The sequence below is a fragment of the Bos mutus genome, chromosome 3 (genome assembly GCF_027580195.1).
Source record: "Bos mutus isolate GX-2022 chromosome 3, NWIPB_WYAK_1.1, whole genome shotgun sequence".
Lineage (NCBI taxonomy): Eukaryota > Metazoa > Chordata > Mammalia > Artiodactyla > Bovidae > Bos > Bos mutus.
In genome coordinates, this window is record NC_091619.1 from 18,238,000 (window position 1) to 18,256,253 (window position 18,254).

The 18,254-nt window shown below is 57.1% G+C and overlaps 1 protein-coding gene and 1 long non-coding RNA gene across 5 annotated transcripts; one reads left to right on the forward strand and one right to left on the reverse strand.

The window, feature by feature from the left end:
• Positions 1 to 457: 457 nt before the first annotated feature.
• On the forward strand, positions 458 to 7,489 carry LOC138987197 (uncharacterized). 2 transcript variants are annotated; one of them, XR_011463601.1, is made up of 4 exons: positions 458 to 677; positions 2,227 to 2,352; positions 2,586 to 2,704; positions 7,355 to 7,489. It is a non-coding gene; the product is annotated as an uncharacterized lncRNA (long non-coding RNA). The 2 variants fall into 2 exon arrangements; XR_011463600.1 differs by lacking the exon at positions 7,355 to 7,489 and having other exon boundaries at positions 2,586 to 2,917.
• Positions 3,063 to 17,951, reverse strand: DENND4B (DENN domain containing 4B). 3 transcript variants are annotated; one of them, XM_070367211.1, is made up of 28 exons: positions 17,417 to 17,951; positions 15,062 to 15,401; positions 14,043 to 14,295; positions 13,720 to 13,789; positions 13,353 to 13,522; positions 13,036 to 13,280; positions 12,558 to 12,624; positions 12,409 to 12,467; positions 12,093 to 12,237; positions 11,643 to 11,818; positions 11,421 to 11,521; positions 10,806 to 11,021; positions 10,128 to 10,273; positions 9,675 to 9,814; positions 9,456 to 9,582; positions 8,841 to 9,047; positions 8,452 to 8,580; positions 7,457 to 7,637; positions 7,056 to 7,223; positions 6,437 to 6,825; positions 6,151 to 6,273; positions 5,784 to 5,953; positions 5,561 to 5,702; positions 5,127 to 5,195; positions 4,497 to 4,614; positions 4,240 to 4,405; positions 4,088 to 4,152; positions 3,063 to 3,986 (listed from the first exon to the last, which is right to left on the reverse strand). In XM_070367211.1, the coding sequence occupies exons 1-28, from the start codon at positions 17,922 to 17,924 to the stop codon at positions 3,841 to 3,843; spliced, it is 4,836 nt and encodes a 1,611-aa protein (XP_070223312.1). In that variant the 5' UTR covers positions 17,925 to 17,951; the 3' UTR covers positions 3,063 to 3,840. The 3 variants fall into 3 exon arrangements, with proteins under 3 accessions (XP_070223312.1, XP_070223311.1, XP_070223313.1); XM_070367210.1 differs by having other exon boundaries at positions 5,127 to 5,363; positions 17,417 to 17,950; XM_070367212.1 differs by lacking the exon at positions 17,417 to 17,951 and adding an exon at positions 16,285 to 16,724 and having other exon boundaries at positions 5,127 to 5,363.
• Positions 17,952 to 18,254: the final 303 nt, after the last annotated feature.

Sequence of the window (18,254 nt, forward strand, 5' to 3'; positions counted from 1 at the left end):
TCGCAGCTCCTTCTCTCCGGATCTCTGGTCTGATCAGGTTCACAGTGAGGGAAACAGCCTCCCACTCCACCGACTACACCTAATCAACTCAAGGCCCAACTCCTGCTAGCCTCCCTACTTCCCCAAAGCAGTTAGGAGCACCTGAACCCAGGGTTTTTCGAACACGTACTATAAGTATTGTTCTTGAGCATCTGAGGGACCAAGTATCAGAGTCACTGTGTTAAAGGAATGGTAATAGCTAACGTTTTGGGCAGAGACTGAGGCACTGTGCTGTATGTGCATTCTTATTTTTTTAAGAGCTTTCCATGGATTATTTATTCCTTGTAACTCCGTGAGGTAGATACTGTTAGCCCCATTATACAGATTAAGGAAATGAGGTACAAATCAAATGATTTGCCCAGAGTTACATATAAGTGGCAGAGCTGAAATTTGAAGCCGGTAGATGCAGAAAGGGGTTCAGAGAGGCTCTTCAGAGAGGCTAAGGAGCTTGCAAAGTTCAGACAGCTAATTAATGACTAATGGCTCAAACTCAGAAATAACTGGCTCCAGAAGCACTAAAATGTGTTTTTCAAGTCATTTAGAAGTCACGCTGTGCGATGGAAATGAAACTAATGAAGGACATGGGCACAAAAAGACAGGTGGACCCTGAACAGACACACAAAAATGTACAAAAGCAGGTAAAGCACGTTCTTTTTCATTGTAGCAGTGTCCGGGTAAAGGATATAGTCTCCGGAATCTGACTGCCTGGGTTTGGATCTCTCACCAGTTGTATGATTTGGGTGCAAGTTACTTAACGTCTGTTGTCTATGCCCTAGTTTCCCTGTCTTTAAAATGGGAATGAGTGATGAGTACCTAGTTCATAGGGTAATTGTGAGGATTATAAAATAGTACATTTTAAATGCTCAGGACAGTGCCAAGGACTTAGTAAATACTCCATAAATATAATAGTAATTATTGTGAGAGTTTTCCTCACTTTTCCAACAATTTCACCCTCTTAGTTCAAAATTCAGTTTTGGTCGTTATTCTATCTGTAGTACCTGCCTTATACTACACTGAAAATTATTTCACCACTCCCCCACGCATTTTAATACCTTCATTGGTTTGGTTATTTCGCACGTGATAGAGGACCTATGTGATTATGTGATTGGACATTCTTCTTTGTGCTGGGCATAGAGCAGTACGTGGGACTAAGTCACTGCCCTCGTGGAAAGTACTGGCCCTTTTCCCTAACCTGTTGCTTTGTCCATTATCAGTTCAGTCCTTTCTGTGCTGTCTGAAAGGCCATTCTTCGAGGGCTGCGATGATACAAGAGAAACAGTGGTGGAAGATATAAGACTGAGAAAGATACTAGTGAGGCCCTAGAAAATACCTTTCAACAAAATTAAAATCAGGCTGTGGTGGGGCAGCTTTCAAACTGGAGTGATCAATCTCCAAGAAAGACAAGTAAGCAAGGCCGCTGAGTAGTGGGCATGTCCTTTGTCCAATGCAGGCTCTATCTGTTCATTTTCTTTTTGGAGCTAATGTTTATTGAGTGTGCTTAGCACTTTATCTAGATTTCAAAATTAGTCTTTACTCAACCCCTCCCCAGTTTGCAGATGAGGAAAAACTGAGGCACAAGCAGTTAAGTAACTTGTCTGATGTAATAAAATTAGCAAGTGCCAGAGACAAGATTTAACTAAAATTTGTCATACTGGAGCCTACACACTCTAAAGTGAGGGAAGAGAAATTGGGACCAGGTAATTTGGATATATCCTTCCCCTCATTCAGTTCCCTAGGCCACAGGTCAGAGATGTCAGATTCTATGGTGAGTACTTGGCTGTTGGAATTCCGAGATACCCTTGTGGTTCAAGAATCCTGTAATTCCACCCATCTGACTACAGGCCTCATGAGGAAGCCCAAAAATGGGAAGCATAGGCTGGGAGGCACTCTAGATCAAGAAGACTGTATGCTCTAGTAAGGTAGGGACTGAGCCCTAAAATTCTCTCTGTAATTCCAGACAGTTCAGTGCATGGCTGGGCATGCTACGCTCACCAGAAACTTACGCTTTCAGGAAGGCAGTTGCTCCCTTGAAGGTTGTTAGGGATGATACAGGGAAAGTTTGACCCTAGGTAGTGAGATCTAATCAGAACCTGGGGCGATGTGAAGGTTCCCGTCTGAAGAAGTCATCTCCTAGTCCCTGACAAAAACAGATGGCATTTCCTAAGCCCCTCCTCCCTTCCTTTGCAGCTCCTTTAGGACACTGCTCCAGACAGGGTGGGAAAGCATCCTCTGGCCTGAAGGTCCCAGAATTCAGTAGTACTACTGTCTTCATCCACTGATATCCACCCCCAGGAATTTGCACTAGAGGCTCATGTAAGTTATTTCCTCCATTGACACTCCTTCCCCAAGGCATTTTTGTTTTGCTGGTTAATTCCCTTTGGTAATTGATTTTGTAGCTCTGTTAGGAGTTGTTTCCTGTGTTTATTTCATTATATAGGAAAAAAAGGGAGAACTCCAAGTGGGGCCAAAAGGATTAGAAAAGTAGTGCCTGGCTGCCTGATGCCCACATATAGTGAGCTCCTTAATCCTTGTTCTTGTACTCCTAGTGCTGTTCCCAGGCTGAGACCCTGCTTGGAAGAGTACTGCCTGCAGTTAGAGCAGCTCCCAGGATGTGTGAGCATGGCCAACACCAGTGACTGGGGAGAGGGTTGTCATCCCTGTGGAGGTACTGGAGAAGTTGGGAGGGGGAATATGGGGGAGAGGAAAGAAGGCAGAGATGAGCTCAGGGCCCCCAGAGAATGGAGCCTTTGTGTGGGGTACAGATGAGGGACAAGGAGGTGATTGTGTGGGAGGGCCGGAAGTACCACACAGACTGGCACCACCATAGCCAGCACCGGATTCACCCCTCTCCTGCTCTGAGACTCCCTGTGCCCCAAGGGACCAGCACCAGACCTGGTCGGGGAAAGTAGTGTATGCCCAAAGGCAGCAAGGGATGAAAAGGTGGAGAGAAGGATGTGCAGCCAGCAGAAAAACAGCGGTATCCCCCAACCTTTATCCCAGAGAACAGGAGGCAGAAGAAAAAACACAGAAGCAGCTTTTACTATATTTACATCCAACAAAACTTCACAAGGAACAATCCTTATTGCACAGTCAGGGCCTTGGGTGTGTGAGGCATCCCCAAGATGGAGTGGACAAGAAGGATTAGGACTAGAGGGGCACCAATTTTTCCTAAGGGGAGCTTGGGACTCCTCTAGCTTCTAACTCCTGACTTTCAAGGAGCTACAAACCACTGGACCATGGAGCCCCATTTCCCTTCTCTCTCTTACTGTCCATAAGAACCTCCTAAGCAAGGGGGCTGTGGCTCCAGAATAAATAACTTAAAATACAAACACTAAGGTAGAAAGGCATAGAGAGCCTTAGGCTCCTTCGGCAATTCTAGGGGAGAGGGACCATCTCTGGTGGGAAATGACATCCCTCCCTCCCATTCAGGGCAAAGGCTCAGTAGCTGTGTATCTTTCCAGTTGTTTTTTAAAACAAAAACTTATAAAATGGCCAGGGCAGTGCAGATCTGTGGGTACCCTGGAGGGGAGTTCCTGGTATAGGATGGGGTGGAACAGAGATGTGCCAGCTCCCCCCAGGCCTCCTCCAGCATCAGCATGAGCATAGAGGGCAGGCTGGAGATGGGAAATTGTGACTTTTGGTAACAGTGGGTCCCACGGCCCCCACTCAGAGCCTATGCCTGGGCATGCTTCCTAGCCTATTCCCAACTCCTCTAGGAAAGAAACAGGGAAGCAGGGTCTCTCTAGAATCCTTCCTCCCTCATCTCCTCAGCCCAGACGGGAGAAGGAAGCTTAAGGGTCCCTAGCATTCCAGAGGCGCTCCGAAACATTTCCGGCAATCAATGGCCTTTGGGGTAGGCATCTGTGCCCGCCGCTGCCTCAGCTCCTCCTTGCCCATGCTGCTGGCCAGCTTGTTAAAGGCGGATTTGTACTTCTTGTCGAAGGCCACTAGGGAAGAGGGTGGAGGTAGGTCAGTATGTTAGGTCAATCCCCAGCCTCCCACACCTGGCCCTAGATCTAAGCCCTCAGCCCCCTGCCTGCTCCTTCACCTATATCCATGTGGTCCTTGCCCAGAGCAGCCAGTGTCAGGAATAAGATCTCACGGTAGATGCCCCTGGAGTGGAGTCAAAAGGGTGTAAGTGAAATAAGGCGGGAGGGAGCCCGCGACAGACCCAGGACCTCTCAGATGGGAACATGATACCTTTGTAGGTGCAGACCAGTGGGAGGGGGCCCTAGAGTTTCTAGCAGGAGCCCTATAGCCTTGTGCACCTCGTTGAGACCGACGTGGCGCAGCACCGATTCCAGCAACGCCAGGCTAAGGGATGCAGGTACTGGACCTGGCCATACCACCCGCTGTGGGATCTGGCCTGGGTGGAAGATAAGAAGGTAACCAAGATTATTGAGCCCTCTAAGCATGGGACCTACCCCTTCCCATTCTGGGCCAAATATGAGACTCACTGTGGACCCTCCAGAGCACATAGAGAGGTGGGCAGCTATCGGGATCAGGGGTCAGGACATCCCACAGCAGCCGCACCTGCACGGATGCTGGATCAGGCATTATCCAAGGAGCTGGGGCCTGCAGGGAGCCAAGATAAAGGAGACAGGCTCATGGTGTGGGAGGCACAGGACGGGAAACGGACAGGTGCTATTCCAAGGGACAGGGACATTACAGGACACAGCTAAAGAGAAGAGAGAAACTCTTGTTCCCCATGGGAATACAAGTTCTCTGAGAGCAAGGACTTTGTTTTGTAATCTGCTACATCCCTAGTTCCTAAAACTCTGCCTGGAACCTAAAAAGTGCTCAATAAATATTGGTGCAATGAATAGAGTGATGAATAGATGAACGTTAACGAATTAGTATTGGGGTAACAGGCACTACACTAGGTACCTAACAACAGCCCAGAGAGGGGGCATTATGCCATCTTACAGACGAGAAAATTGAAGCTCAGAGAAGTGAAGTGAAATGGCCAGGAGTCAACCAGGTATAAGCGACTCCAAACCTGTGCTCTGTCTATAGCGCCAAGGACACAGAGGACTGAGCAACAGAGCTAGGAGATGAGGAGGCGGGGACTGTGTCAGGGCACCGACCTGGTGGGGCGGGGGCCCATCACGGGAGGCCAGCACCAAGCACGGCAGAATACTGGGCAGGCGCAGCCGCTGGAAATACCACAGAAGGTTCCAGAAGATGATGGGGTGAGCGGCAGGCAACTCAGGCAATGCCAGCACCTCACTGCCCTCGTTCTCTACCAGTGACTCCAGCTCCTTCCGCAGCACGAGGGGGCTGAGATACGCCCATGCCCCACTCTCAACACGCCGGGAGGCAGTCTGTCAGGCACAAAGCGGGAGGGCAGGGAGGGCATATACCACAGCCCCATCCTCAGAGCCCTGCTTCCCACTGAGCCACCACGTCCAGCAGCTTCTGGGACGCCCCTTGCCCTTGGTACCCATCTCTCCTCAGCGTCACTGGGGCTACCCACAGGGCCACACACACACACACAGCTGGGCTCTGGCCCAGCCCTTACCCCCATGTGCCCGTTGCAGAGCTGCGGCTCATCCAGGGCTAGGCAAAGCCTGCGGTCACTGAGCACAGGGCCTGGGCCCCCAGGGACAGGAGCGTTGCTGCTGCCGCTGGCACCAGCAGGAGCAGGCTTGGGGCTGGGGGCGCTGCAGGGAGATGGTGCGAAGGTCAGCCCTCAGGCCTCTGCTGCCCTGCCGCACCCGCAGCCCCTGCCCGGTTTTGGGTACCTGGGTCGGGAATCAAGGGTCTGGACGCTGAGCAGGGGCACAAAGGGGCAGGCGCAGAACGGACAGGTGGTGTTGAGGTTGGAGTCGTCAGGCGCCCAGCCAGCCATGATCTCCTCATCGTACACCAGGGAGTCACAGGCGCGGCACAGCGAGCAGCTAGACAGCAGAATCTGTGGGCGAAAGGCCCCAGAAAGCAGGCCCCTTTTGGCCTCAGGGCTCGGGAGCCCCTGCTCCTCACCCAGGCTTGAACCTCCGCAGCCCAGCCCAACCTCCTCCCACCTCCCACCAGCCCCTGCCTCTGACAGGGTGCCTTGGGTGTGGTATATATGTGAGCCCCAGCAGTCTGTGTGGGAGAGGTTATCCTCACTTCCAGGGAAGGTGGCTGGAAGGATCCAGGGGTGTCACTGAGGCGCTCTGAGGAACGACGAAGGCTCACACTGCTGAGAGAAGATTCTGAGAGGTCCCACTCACTGCCCAGAGAGGCTGAGCTCTGCCATTATGAGAGAAAGCACAGTCAGCCAACCCCATGCTGCTCTTTATCCAGGAAGCTGGCTCAGCCACCCTTCAAGGCCCACTTCTGGGCACTGTGGGTTCGCAGCCCCTCCCCAGGCCTCCAGGTGCTGAAGTGTCTGGACCCTGCCCTTAATGGTTACCTCGGATGCAGTGGATCCAGGGCGCTCCCGGGGGTGCAGAAGGCTGTCCATGGGGCTGCGACGGGCTGAGGGAGGCAGGTCAGGGGGCAGCTCAGACGGGGGGGCACGAGAGGTGGGGGAGCGGCGGGAAGGAGTGAGTAGCTGTTGGAGGCGGGCGCCCAGCCCTCTTCGGGGGGTGCTGGCCTCATCTTGACGCCCACCAGCCTTGGGCACCCGCCCACTTGGCCCTTCCAGGGTTTCAGTGGACTGGGTGCTCAGGGCTGAGCCTGAGTCCCCTGGGCTGCCTCCAGGTGCCGACTCTTCCCCGGTCAGGCTCAGGTCTGAGAGGCTTCCATCATGCCAGGGTATGGGTGATCCCCGGGGTTCCAGGACCCCCAAGGCCTCTATCACTGCAAGGCAGAAAAGAATCAGGGAAGATGGAGTCCAGGCCCTCCTTGGGACCTGAGTAAACACAATTCCTGGCTATGCAATCTGGCACCACAGCCCCTACCGTGATGACAATCCGGGCAAGATTCCCCCAGAGCCTACAGTACCTGGCACAAAGCACCACCCCTCCACCTGGCGAGTGGTTAGGGAAGCTGACGGGCCAAGGGGTGGGGTGTGGGATGAGGGCACTCACTGTGGGCCACACCAGCCTCCACGGTGGGCTGTGCCCCTCGGGCACTCCCCAGGCTGCCACTCTTCACCAGGCGCCCCATAGGTGAGGCGGGGTCCCGCAGGCTTCGCCCGGCCCAGGTAGTCTGGCGCTGAAGGGGGCGGGTAGGGGAGGGGCGCTCCAAATAGGGCTCTGCAGAAGACAGGGAGGGGTCAAAAGACAGCCAGCTGGAAACCTAGCCCCCAGCTCCAAAACAGAGCTCCTCCGGGGACCTGGGTTTGCAAGGCTCCTCCCAGGCAGAATTTTGTGTCTTCTGTTGCCAGCCAAGCGTAGTCTCTCCATTCTCAGCACACTGAATGTCAGCCACTGGACCAGCCCCAGCTCTCCAGGCCTGTCCCCTGCCCGTGTCACCAGTCCCTACCCACCTGTCTTCGAGCTGCCTGCCTCTTGGGCTGCTGTCTCCACCTCCTCCCGCTTCTGCTGCCGCTGCCGCTGTTCTCTCAAGGGCTGGCGGAACTGAGCAGCCCCCAGGACCACGTTCCGGAGCTTGGCCCAGCGCAGGCGCCCACCCGGTGTGCCAGACGGCCACTTGCTTTCCAGCACAGCCTGCCAAGCACAGTGTTCACCCATGTGGATGGCCTGTCTCCATACCCTGGGCCTCAGCTAGATGCCAACTGCCTGACCTGGGGGCCCAGCGACCACCTTTCCCTCCAGACATCCTGCCTATGATTGTCCTGCCAAGGGCTCAGCCAGGAACAAGAGCCCAGAAGAGAGAGTGGCAGTGGCCACCCTGAGGGGTTCTAGAAGAAGAAACGGTGGAAACAACCTGTCTGTAGACTGCTGTTTATAAACTGTGGGCTTTGAAGAAATCAGTTCATTTTTTTTGGCCATTAGTTTCCTCATCTAAAAAACAGGAAACAGTTTAGTGTCATGGTGAAGGGCCTGAATTCAGGAAACGATATGCCTGTGTGTGTCCTAACCCCCTAACTTACTATGGTACCCCGGACAAGTTACTAACCCCCTGCAATCTCACGGCCTCATCTGTAAGATGGGGACAAGAATTGTTCCACTTCAAGGAGCTGTGGGAAAGGTAAGATGGGTTTATGTGGATGCTGTTTTTGGAGCAGAGCCTGGCATACTGGCTTCCACAATCAGCTCTTCCTGGGAGGTGGTGGTACTTTCCTAAGCTGCGTGCCAGGACTGCTGTGGGTGAGACTCAAGCAGCCCAGTATGAGACAAGCCTCTGCAGGTGCTGAGACACTAGAGGAGGACTGTGCGACAGTGGCCGCAGGACCTTGTTGGACTGTACGGGCCTGATCTCCACTGGGAGGGGAAGGCCACAGGTGTCAGGGAACAGCGCCCTCCTCGCACACCCCTGCCACCATCCCACCCCTCACCCCAAAGGCAAGTGACTGGGCACCTTGTTATAGTAGCCATAGGTGATGGTGTTGGGCACGATGCCCGCCCGCCGCATGTCCAGCATGACCCGCACGGACAGCACGGGCTGCCCGTAGTGCGAGCACAGCTGCATCAGCACCCGGTAACACACCTGGGCCGGAGACACGCGGGATGAGAGTGGGCCCGCTCTCGGCCCCAGTCCTCAAGCCGCAGTGAGCGCCCACCTCCAGCCTCCCCAGTGCTCACAGAGCCACCGCCCTTCCTGCGGACCCTGCCACCCCGCAGTCCCCGCCGCGACAACCTGAACACGCTCACTAATTCAGTGAGTGTGACGGAGCGCCTGCCCAGCTCCTGGACTGGTGCCGTGTTCCCCGTCGGCTGCAGCCCCCGGGGCGGGGCCCGGGCACCCACCTCGTCAGGCAGCACCACCTTGCGGCTCTCCATCTGGCGCAGCACCTGGTAGGCCGTCTGCAGCGCCCGCACCCGGGAGGGCGCCGAGCGCACGTAGGCAGGCAGACACAGGAACCACAGCCCGTAGCAGTGGCCCAGCAGGCACCGGGCCCACAGCTCAGGCACAGCTGCTGACTTCTGTGCCATCCGCTGCGCCACCTTCATCTCCTAAAGAGGGCGGGGGACACACCTGGTGAGAATGATGCCAGGGCAGGTCTTGAACAGTGTGGGAGAAGCAGCGCCTGCCCTGAGAAAGGGTCTGTGTGCTGAGGGGGTGGCAGGGACAGTGCCCACAGCCCTGGATTCCCAAGCACAGATGCGTAGCCTGGGCGTGGGCAGGTGTCCTAGCAGAGGCAGCAAGTCCCTGGATTTCCAGGGTCCTCAGAAAGTGAAGATGAGGACGATGACAATGGTAACAACAGTGAGGGTTCATGTCTCTCTTTCGTGCCAGACATATTGAAACCTCCTAACAACTTTATGGGATAAGTACTATTCTACCCATTTTACAGATGAAGAAACTGAAGCAGCAGTCCTTGGCCTGAGTCAGATTCCTCCAGGGGCCCGCCTGCTGGTTACCTGTTTGGTGCGGCGAGGGGCAGGACTGCTGGGGGCGCTGCGGGAAGGGCCTGGCACAGGCAGAGCCCCAGCTTGTTCTTGAGGAGCCTCGAACAGCTCAGCCCGTAGCTCGGGGAACCCATCATAACTGGAGGGGCGGAGAGAGGCCATATGGAGTGCAGTTGGTACTAAGTCAGCTGATCGGGCCTCAGAGCAAGAGAGGGGGCGGGAGGCGCTCACCAGTACTGGGGAGTGGATTCACTGCCCTCTGGCGCTGGCGGCTCCTCAGGAGGCATGATAAACACGGTGAGCTCACTGCCTGACAGCTCCTCCAGCTCCACCAGGGGCACGGGCTCAGGTTTCTCCTGCTCTGGGTGGACCTGAAGCAGGATGGTAAGAAAGGGGACATCCAGACAGTGGGCACAGAGCAGAGCCAGGGATCCAGAAGACGACATCTTCCGGGAAAGCACAGCCACAGGGAAGGAGGTGATGGGCCCAGACTCTGTCAGGGCCCCGGAGACACAGCCAGGGGACGAGGAAGGGGCAGAGGGGCAGGAAGACTGTGTCTATGAGGCCAGTCACGTGCGCTGCACAGGGGCGCCAGCCTCACCATGTGTGAGACAGTGTTTACATCTCGGGTGACAGAGCTCAGAGTAGAGCAGAGGGCACAAAAAGAAGGGATGATCCCAATACCTTGTCGACACAAGAGTCAAAGAATTCAAGGGCAGCATGCCGAGCAGAGCCAAAGGAGCATTCCTCGATGAACTGGGAGAACATCTGTGTGTGTAGCAGCTGGGAGTACAGCTTGTGGCTGGAACGTTCTCGGGACTTGAGGAAGCCTGATGGGTGAGAAGGGGGCCAAGAGGGTGGTCACTGGGGGCTCTACCACAGCCACCCGCTTCTGAACCCTTTTCTTGGCTCCCTGCCATCTTGGCATCCAAGGCCATAAAAGCCATCCTCTCTGGCCCCTCTGGCCCTACCCGCCAAGCTGACCAGCTCAGCTGCCCTAGCACCACGGTCCCATGGCATTCTTCCCTTTTATCTGTGGGCATTGAGGGCCTCAGACTGGGGAGTCACCAAGAGGAGAGTTTTGCCCTTGGGCTGGCTCACCACAGGTGTCATCATGTCCCCACCAAGCCCTGGGCTTCCCAGAGGCCAGTGCCACAGCTGACTCATCTTTGTACCCTTATCCCCTCACCAGGCCCAGAAGAGCACATGGCTCAAAGCTGGCGACCACAAAGATGCCAGCTGAGTTTAGAAACAAGTAACTGTGTGATTCCGCATGCCCCCTGACTGCCCCATGGAGCCCAGCCCCTGGTCACCCATCCCATGATACCTTCCCCAAGCACAGGCAGGTCAGGTCGCCTTTACCTTGCAGGAAGAAGAGGTTGTCAACATCGCGAGACCCCTCAGAGGGGGCCTGGGTGAGTGGGCGCAGGAAGTCCCGGTAGCCCTTGAGCAGGCAGGCCATGAAGCGGAGGAAGGCTCCCTGGACCTCGCGCTCTAGCCGGGCCCGGCGGCCACACACTGCCTCATAGTCCGTCAGCAGGAATTCCAGGGAGGCCTCCTCCTCCGGGCCAGTATACGCTGGGGACCAGGACAACCTGAGCATCAGGGCCAGCACCCATAGGGCTTGCTCAACCTTGCTCTCCATAGAAGTCAGGTTGCAACCCTACCACCTGCTGCCCCACCACTGCCAGCTTCTAATAGACCTAGTACCAACAGTAACTAAAAGTTGCCTTTAGGTAACAGTTTCAAGCCTCCCCAGTGGCAAGCTCAATCTTCCTGACATATTCAGGAACATTAATGTGACGTATGCCTTCCTCTAACTTAAACTGGAACTTGAATTCCTCTCACTTCCACCCAATGAAAGCCTAGTTCTTCTAACCTCCTCAAGTAAGGTCCAGCTCTCCACAGGTCTCCCCAAACTAGAGGTTAAAGGTCAATAATGGTTTCCGGCCTCCCCCCACCACCCAGGCTCCTCACTCTGATCCAGCTGCTGGTACAGATGTGTCAGTGTGGCCAGCAGAACCTTGTAGGGTCTGCGGGGCAGGGTCCGAGGGGAGAGGGGCTTCTTTTCCTCAGTCCTGTGAGATAAACAGAAGGAAGAAAGGGTGATGGGGTTTCTCGTTTTCCCTGAGGCTCCTTTTGACCTGCCCTCTTCTGCTCCCATCCTCAAAACCCCCAGAAAAGACCCAGCCCTCTTACTGGAAGAGCGTGTTGGTATCAAGATCCACACAGATGACATCCACAGGTGGGTCATGCAGATCGAAGTAGCTGGAGTGGATACCCACGATGAAGGGCACGGGGGCACTCAGCACATCTGCCAGCACCAGTGGGCACAGCGGAATGTAGGGGCACTGCCAGTGCAGCGGGAAGATCATCTAAAGCATCGGGGGATGAGGACCAGTGAGCAGGGCACAGGGAGGCAGCAGAAGAGGGGGCATTGACCTTGACCGGTGGTGCTTGTCGTGAGAAGCTGCTGGAGCTGAGCTCCAAGAAAAGCTCCTGACAGAAGCTGTACATCCTGTAGGCCATGCCCAAGGATAAGACTGAGGAACCCTCCCCAAGAAAGGAAAAGTAAGGAGAATCCAGGTGGGGCCTAGGGCACAAGAAAGAACACTCTGGGTAAGGCAGGCTGGGCAGAGCGGCACTCACAGAGACAAGGGCCTCACAGACGCTGGTGAGCAGATCTGGCCGCAGCGAGTGGACTAGTAGCTTGTGTTCCGTGAGCACAGCAAGCAGCAGTGTGATCGCCAGCTCCGGGCCCAGGGTCTGCAGCAGCTGCAGGAAGCTGGCACCACTGGGAGCAATGCCAAGGTGGGGGAAGAGTCAGCAGGAGGCCCTTCCCTCATCGCTGGGCACAGACACCACCTGGGCCCAGCCTGCACAACCCTTCACACCGGTGCCCACTTGCCTGGCACCCACCCTGCCCCTGGTCATCACAGCCTTGCCCCCCAACCTGAGCATATACCTGAGGGGCAGGGGTGAGGATACAGGCTGGCAGAGGAGCAGGTTGTCATAGGGAGACATCTGAGAAGCAGAAGAGCCACAGGTCAGGATGGTAAAGACTAGCCCCTGCCCATTCTCCCCCTGCCACCTAGCCGCAGCCCCAGCCCTCACCTGCACCAGGATGCGGGGTCTCTGTGGGGAAGGGAAGGGAACATTGTGAATGAAGTGGGAGATGTGCCTGGGGGAGAGAGAGACACAGTCAGAGGCAGCCTCCAGGCTCTCCATTCAGTGCCTTTGCTCTTTTCCTCCGCCTGTCCCCAGGGACCTCACTCCTCCCTGAGCTCTACCTCAAGACTGCTGTCAGCCACCGGAGCTGCCATCATGCACAGCACTGGTGCACATCAGAAGAGATTCCCTCTGGGCATGCACAGGCCCTGGCCAGGACTTGGTAAGCAAGTGTAGCCTGGGTTTCAGGCCCCACTCACCCCTTCAGCCAGGGGCACTTTTGCAATGGACCAGCTCTCCAGCCACACACTACAGCCCCATCCCTGACTCCTCTGCGCCCCCCACCCCCCCAGCTCCATCGTCTTCTCCTCCATTCCTCCTGGCCTCGTAACCCTTCCCAGCATCAGGGAAGCCCCATGCTCACGCTTCCAGGGGCAGACGGTGGGGGCCCGAGACGGAGTAGCGGTAAAGGAAGGTGAGGAAGGCGCGGAAGGCCGGGAAGGCAGGCCAGCGGGACAGCACAGCGATGGCGCGGCGGCTGCGCACAGCCCGGCCCCCCAGTGCCCGGCCCCGCTCCACAGCACTCAGCAGGCCCAGGGCCCGAGCCTGCCGCTCCGACAGCCTGGCCCTCGGGAACGCCTCGTAGAACTGCAGGGCAGCACCGTACACCTGGCAGGGGCAGAGGGGCAGTCAGGCGGGCTCCGCGGAGCCCAGACCCCTGACCACACTCCACACACCCACCTTATCACCAGCTGCACCCGTGAGCACAAAGGTGGAGAAGACGGGCACGGGGTACTTGGTCTGGGCAGGCCAGCACTCGATAGTGGCCCCCATGGGCAGGCAGAAGACGGGCACTGACTCGGGCAGCGGGAACGCCTCATTGTCCTCCTCTGGGTAGCGGCCCAGCAGCTCTGCACCCCCGACAGAGGGGAGGTCCCCAAAAGGAGTAGGGTCCATCAGACTCCGGGGGAAAGAACCAGGGGATCCCAGAGAAGGGCCATGTGGCAAAGGGGAGGTGAGTTCTGTGGACACTGAAGGTACCCGCCGAGAGGCACCAGGGCAGAGGGACACAGAGTGTCGAGGGGCCAGAGACAGAGGGGCTACTCACCTGCCTCATACACCAGTGTGTTGGCCTTGGCCAGGCCCACCTTGTAGCACAGGTACACTGCTGGGCCCCACTGCCCCAAAACGGCAAGAGACAAGCAGACACACAGCTGACAAAGGTTTCTGGGGGGTTATTTTCTCCACCACCCCTAAGTGGTCTTTGTCTTTAGAACTCCTATTAATCCCAGTCCCCCAAGACCAGTGTCACACCTCTGGGCCCACCCCCACCACTAGAGGCCTTGGTCCTAGGATGCCCTGTGTGCCCAGTGTCCACCTCTTACAGGGAGATGGCATGAATCTCGGCTCCTGGCCCAGGGCCCCACTCACCATGCCGGGGTTGAGGTTGCGGGGCAATCGGCAGTAAGTATGAGGAGTGCCCTCGCCCTTGCTGGGCAGTACCAGGCAGAGGTCAGTGATGCCCAAGGCATGCAGCCCTGCCCCCTCTGCTGCCCGCCGGTAAGTGAGGTAGGTGCGGGGGTGCCCAGGGCCTGGAGGGGCCAGGTTGGCTGAGTGGCTATAGGGTGTCGTATCTAGCACTTGGAAGCCAGGCTTGGGACGTTCCTTCCCCTCATACAACACCCTGGGCACAGAGAACAGAGAGAGATGTCAGGAGTCCACAACAGAGGAGAAAGCCCCAGTCTTGCTAGATCTGCCTTCCTAGTCCTAGCTACTCAGCCTAGTCGAACATTGACACCAGGGCCCACTTCTTGCTGAACCCACCCTCCCAAACCCTGTGCCCCTCTCTGCCCTTGGCTCTATTTTTTTTTTTTTTTAATATTTATTTGGCTGCTCCAGGTCTTAGTTGCAGCACTCGGGATCTTTAGTTGTGGCATGTGGGATCTAGTACCCTGACCAGGGATCGAACCCAGGCCCCAGCACTGGGAGCACTGAGTCTTAGTCACTGGACCACCAGAGAAATCCCTAGGCTCTACCTCTTGATCAGTAACAATACCTCAGGCCTTCCATGGCTCTCAGCGCTCATTAATAAATACCAAGAAGAAAAGTTACCATTTATTGACTCTGTGCTAAGTCCCTAATATGGATGATCCTGTTTCCTCTCCCTATGAGGAGGTATTATTTTCCCCAAATTACAGCTGAGGAAATAGACCCAGAGGGGCTCACTAACTGGCCAAAGGTCACAGAGCTAGCAAGTAGCAGCACTAGTACACGCACCCAAATCTGTGTGAGGACTAAGTACACACAACTTCAGGCTCTTCTCCCTGGCCTCACGACCACTCTTCCCATTCCCATTGAACATCCCTCATCCCATACCCCTACGTCTCCTTGCCTCACCCCAGATCTCCTAGCCTCCCCTGGTGCCAGCAGGGGTAGGTAGGTGCACACACCCCAGCTCAACAAGGGGGGGCTTGTCACGACCCCTCCGGTAGCAGATGACAGGTTGAGTTCCACCTAGGAGCCCAGCGCTGAGTTCCAAGGGGTGGCCCCCCGCGGAAGCCTGGATGCATGTATAGCCCTGGGGCACCTCCTCGCCCAGGGCCCTAGCGATGACTGCCACATCTGTGATGGGCTCAGCTGGCCGGGGAGGGCGCAGGGGTCCACTGGGTTCAGGAATCCACGTTTCCTCAGGGATGGGTGCTCCGTTCCCTGCAAGTCCAGCTATCACGAAGTAATCCACCAGCCGGGGGGGCCGCTCCTCCGCCATGGCCCCCCCCTCACTCACTGCATCTGGAATGGTCAAGTTGGGCAGAGATGAAGTATGGAAGGTTTGTGTTGCCATGGCAGCCGGCAACCAGGGAGTCTCCTTTTTGCTTCCCTCCTCTTCCTAGTGAAAGTGAAGTCGCTCACTCATGTCTAACTCTTTGCAACCCCATGGACTGTAGCCTACCAGGCTCCTCAGTCCATGGAATTTTCCAGGCAAGAGTACTGCAGTGGGTTGCCATTTCCTTCTCCAGTACTTTCAAGGAAAAGCAGGATCAGTGGCCAGCCAATCCTGAACTCTCCCGCCTGTGACATCACCAGGCCCTAACAGCCCACCACAGGTCCTTAAAGAGACCAGGACCCTCCCTCTTGGTGGTACCAGCCCTCTTTCCAAAGAACCCACTGCACACAGCTAACCTAGGCTCTGGGTTCTGACATCACATGGTTTCTGTATCCCTTTTAAAGCCCCAGCCCTCTTCACTCCCTAACATAACAGAGATCACAATCTTTTCTGTAATGGCCTACAATGACATTCATTCTGGCCATGATATCAGGCCTATTACAGTCTTTTTATGGATTTCTGGCCTTCTTACTCTAGTTGACATTCTAAGAATCTCATGAGCCAGCTAATATTCTTAAAGAGCCCACCTCTAGGTTTTTGTGAGGAGGCCACAAAACCCAGGCTTTAAGTGTCTTTTCACCAGACTCCAGTGTCCATTTTCCTAACCTAGCTCCACTAACCTGACCAAAAAAAAAAAAAATCAGTACCCTCCAACCTCCAGGATCCTTAGGTATCCTCAGTTAGGTCCAAAGCAGTTGTGGGAGACAGTCCCCACCATCCCCAAGCCCTCCTCCATGAAGCCCAGAGACGGAAACAGGCCCACAGCGGCTTCTCAGTAACTCTTCTCACCTGCCTCCATGGCCCAACCCCCGGGAGTAGGAGCCTCAAGGGTCCCCGGGTGCCCTGAGTGTAGAAGCTGGGAAACAGCTTGGTGGGTGGCTTGCAGCAGAGGACTGGAGGCGTGGGGGCTGCTTCAGAGGGGAAGGGAGGTGACTTCCTGAAACAGTGGAGGGGAAGCTGCAGCTCGGCGGAAGTCAGCCTATGGGTGTGTGTGTGGTGCTGGTGGGGGTGTGCGGAGGTTGGGGGGGGTATTGTCAGAAGATGCCAACACAGCATCATTCCAAGTTGGAAGCTTAACCTAAAGGACCCGGAGCAAGGCAGAGGCAGCTCAGATTAGATCCAGCATGTACAGTCCTACTTAACCTCCCACCCTTGCCGAGAGAAGAGGGGGCAAGGGAATCTCATGGACCCAAGCTGGCTCTCCTTAACCTGGCCTCTGGTCACTCACACACACACCAACTCCAGCTAAATTTAGTCTCCACGTCTGCGAGGTAAAGCCAGGAGTCAGCGTCAGCCTCCTGATTTAGCTCTGGGACCCAGCCGCGTGCCTCGTCCACTGCAGGCGAATGGGAGCCCTATGTCCTCTGCCCCAAGGAGCAGGCAGGAACCACGAGGTGAGACCAGCTGAGGGGCGAGTGGCTCCCATCGGCAGGACCTGCGCACCCGGGCCTCTCCTCACCAAGCTAGGGAAGAGCCCAGCAGGAAGGCAGCCCTTTCTCCCTAGGGAACGCAAGGGGCAGGGACACCACTCCGGGTCCCGGCGCCCACGAGCCGGACAGCGGGAAGTTCGCGTTGGGGCAAAGGGCGCGCCGAGCGGGAGGAGGCTGAGGAAGGAGCAGGAGGGCAGAGGAGCGGACGCGCAGGCGGTCGGGGACGTGACGGCAGCAGCGCCGGCCGCCGCGTGACCGGAGCGGGAGGGAGGGGTGCTCAGGCTCGGGACCCGCGGGAGCAGGAGGGGTGCAGGGCGCCGGGCACAGCTAGCTAACTCCAGACTGCGCCCTCCCCTCCACTTTCACTTCCCCAGGAGAGAGGAACCGGAACCAGATGTGCAGCGCCAGAGAACAGCTGGGGAGAGCCCCCGCCCCGCCCGCGCTCCCTCCCTCCCTTCCCCGCCCGCTGCCCCGCCCGGTCCAGCCCCTACCTGCCTGCCCCGAGACTCCCCGGCCGGCCGGCCCGCGGGCGGGTGGCTCGGAAGGCGGGCTGGCGGGCCGGCGGACGGCGAGGCTACCCGGCCCCGGACATGGCGCACCCGACTCGGGCGCCGCTCCCGCCGGGACGGCGAATGAAGGAGGAAGAGGCGGCCGAGGGCGCCGGGGCGCAGGGCGCCTTGGAGGGAGATCCGGGCGATCCCAGCGTCCCTGCCGCGCTGCGCCACGCGGGGACTGTGCTGCCGCGCCTCTCGCTCGCGCCGCGCGGTCCCCCCAGCTCCTGCCGCGCTGAGGGCCCGGTGCTTCTCCGCGCGCCCCGCTTTCTCCGCTCCCCCCACCCCCCCTCCGGGACCACGGGCGCCGCCGCTCCCCCACCCCCCCCCTCCCCGGCCGGCGGCCGTGACCCTGGCAGCGCCTGCCCAGCGCCCGACCGCCTGCAGCGCGACCCCTGGCGGCTGGGAGGGCCCCTTGCACCCAGGGAGCTTCCCACCACCCAGCCATTGTCGCCGGACACTGACCCTAGGCGGCCCCTGAAGTCCGAGGCGCGCTCTCGTCCCGCCCTCGAGCCTACCCAGATGTGGCTTGCTTGCCTGGGTGAAGGCCCTGAAAGTCTAGTGTGCGGAGACCCAGGTGGCTGCCCCTATTTCCAGCTTTAGGGCACACTGCATTCCGTTCCAGCCTAAGCCAGAAGTTCTCAGTTCTCATTTTTGAAAATGACAACAGTTTTGGAAAGAGGAAGAGGAGCCCGGACTGTGGGCTGTGGGCAAGTAGCAGAGGCAAAGGTAACGGAGGAGGGGCACCACTCTTCTGTGCTGTGTGAGGGAAAGAAGA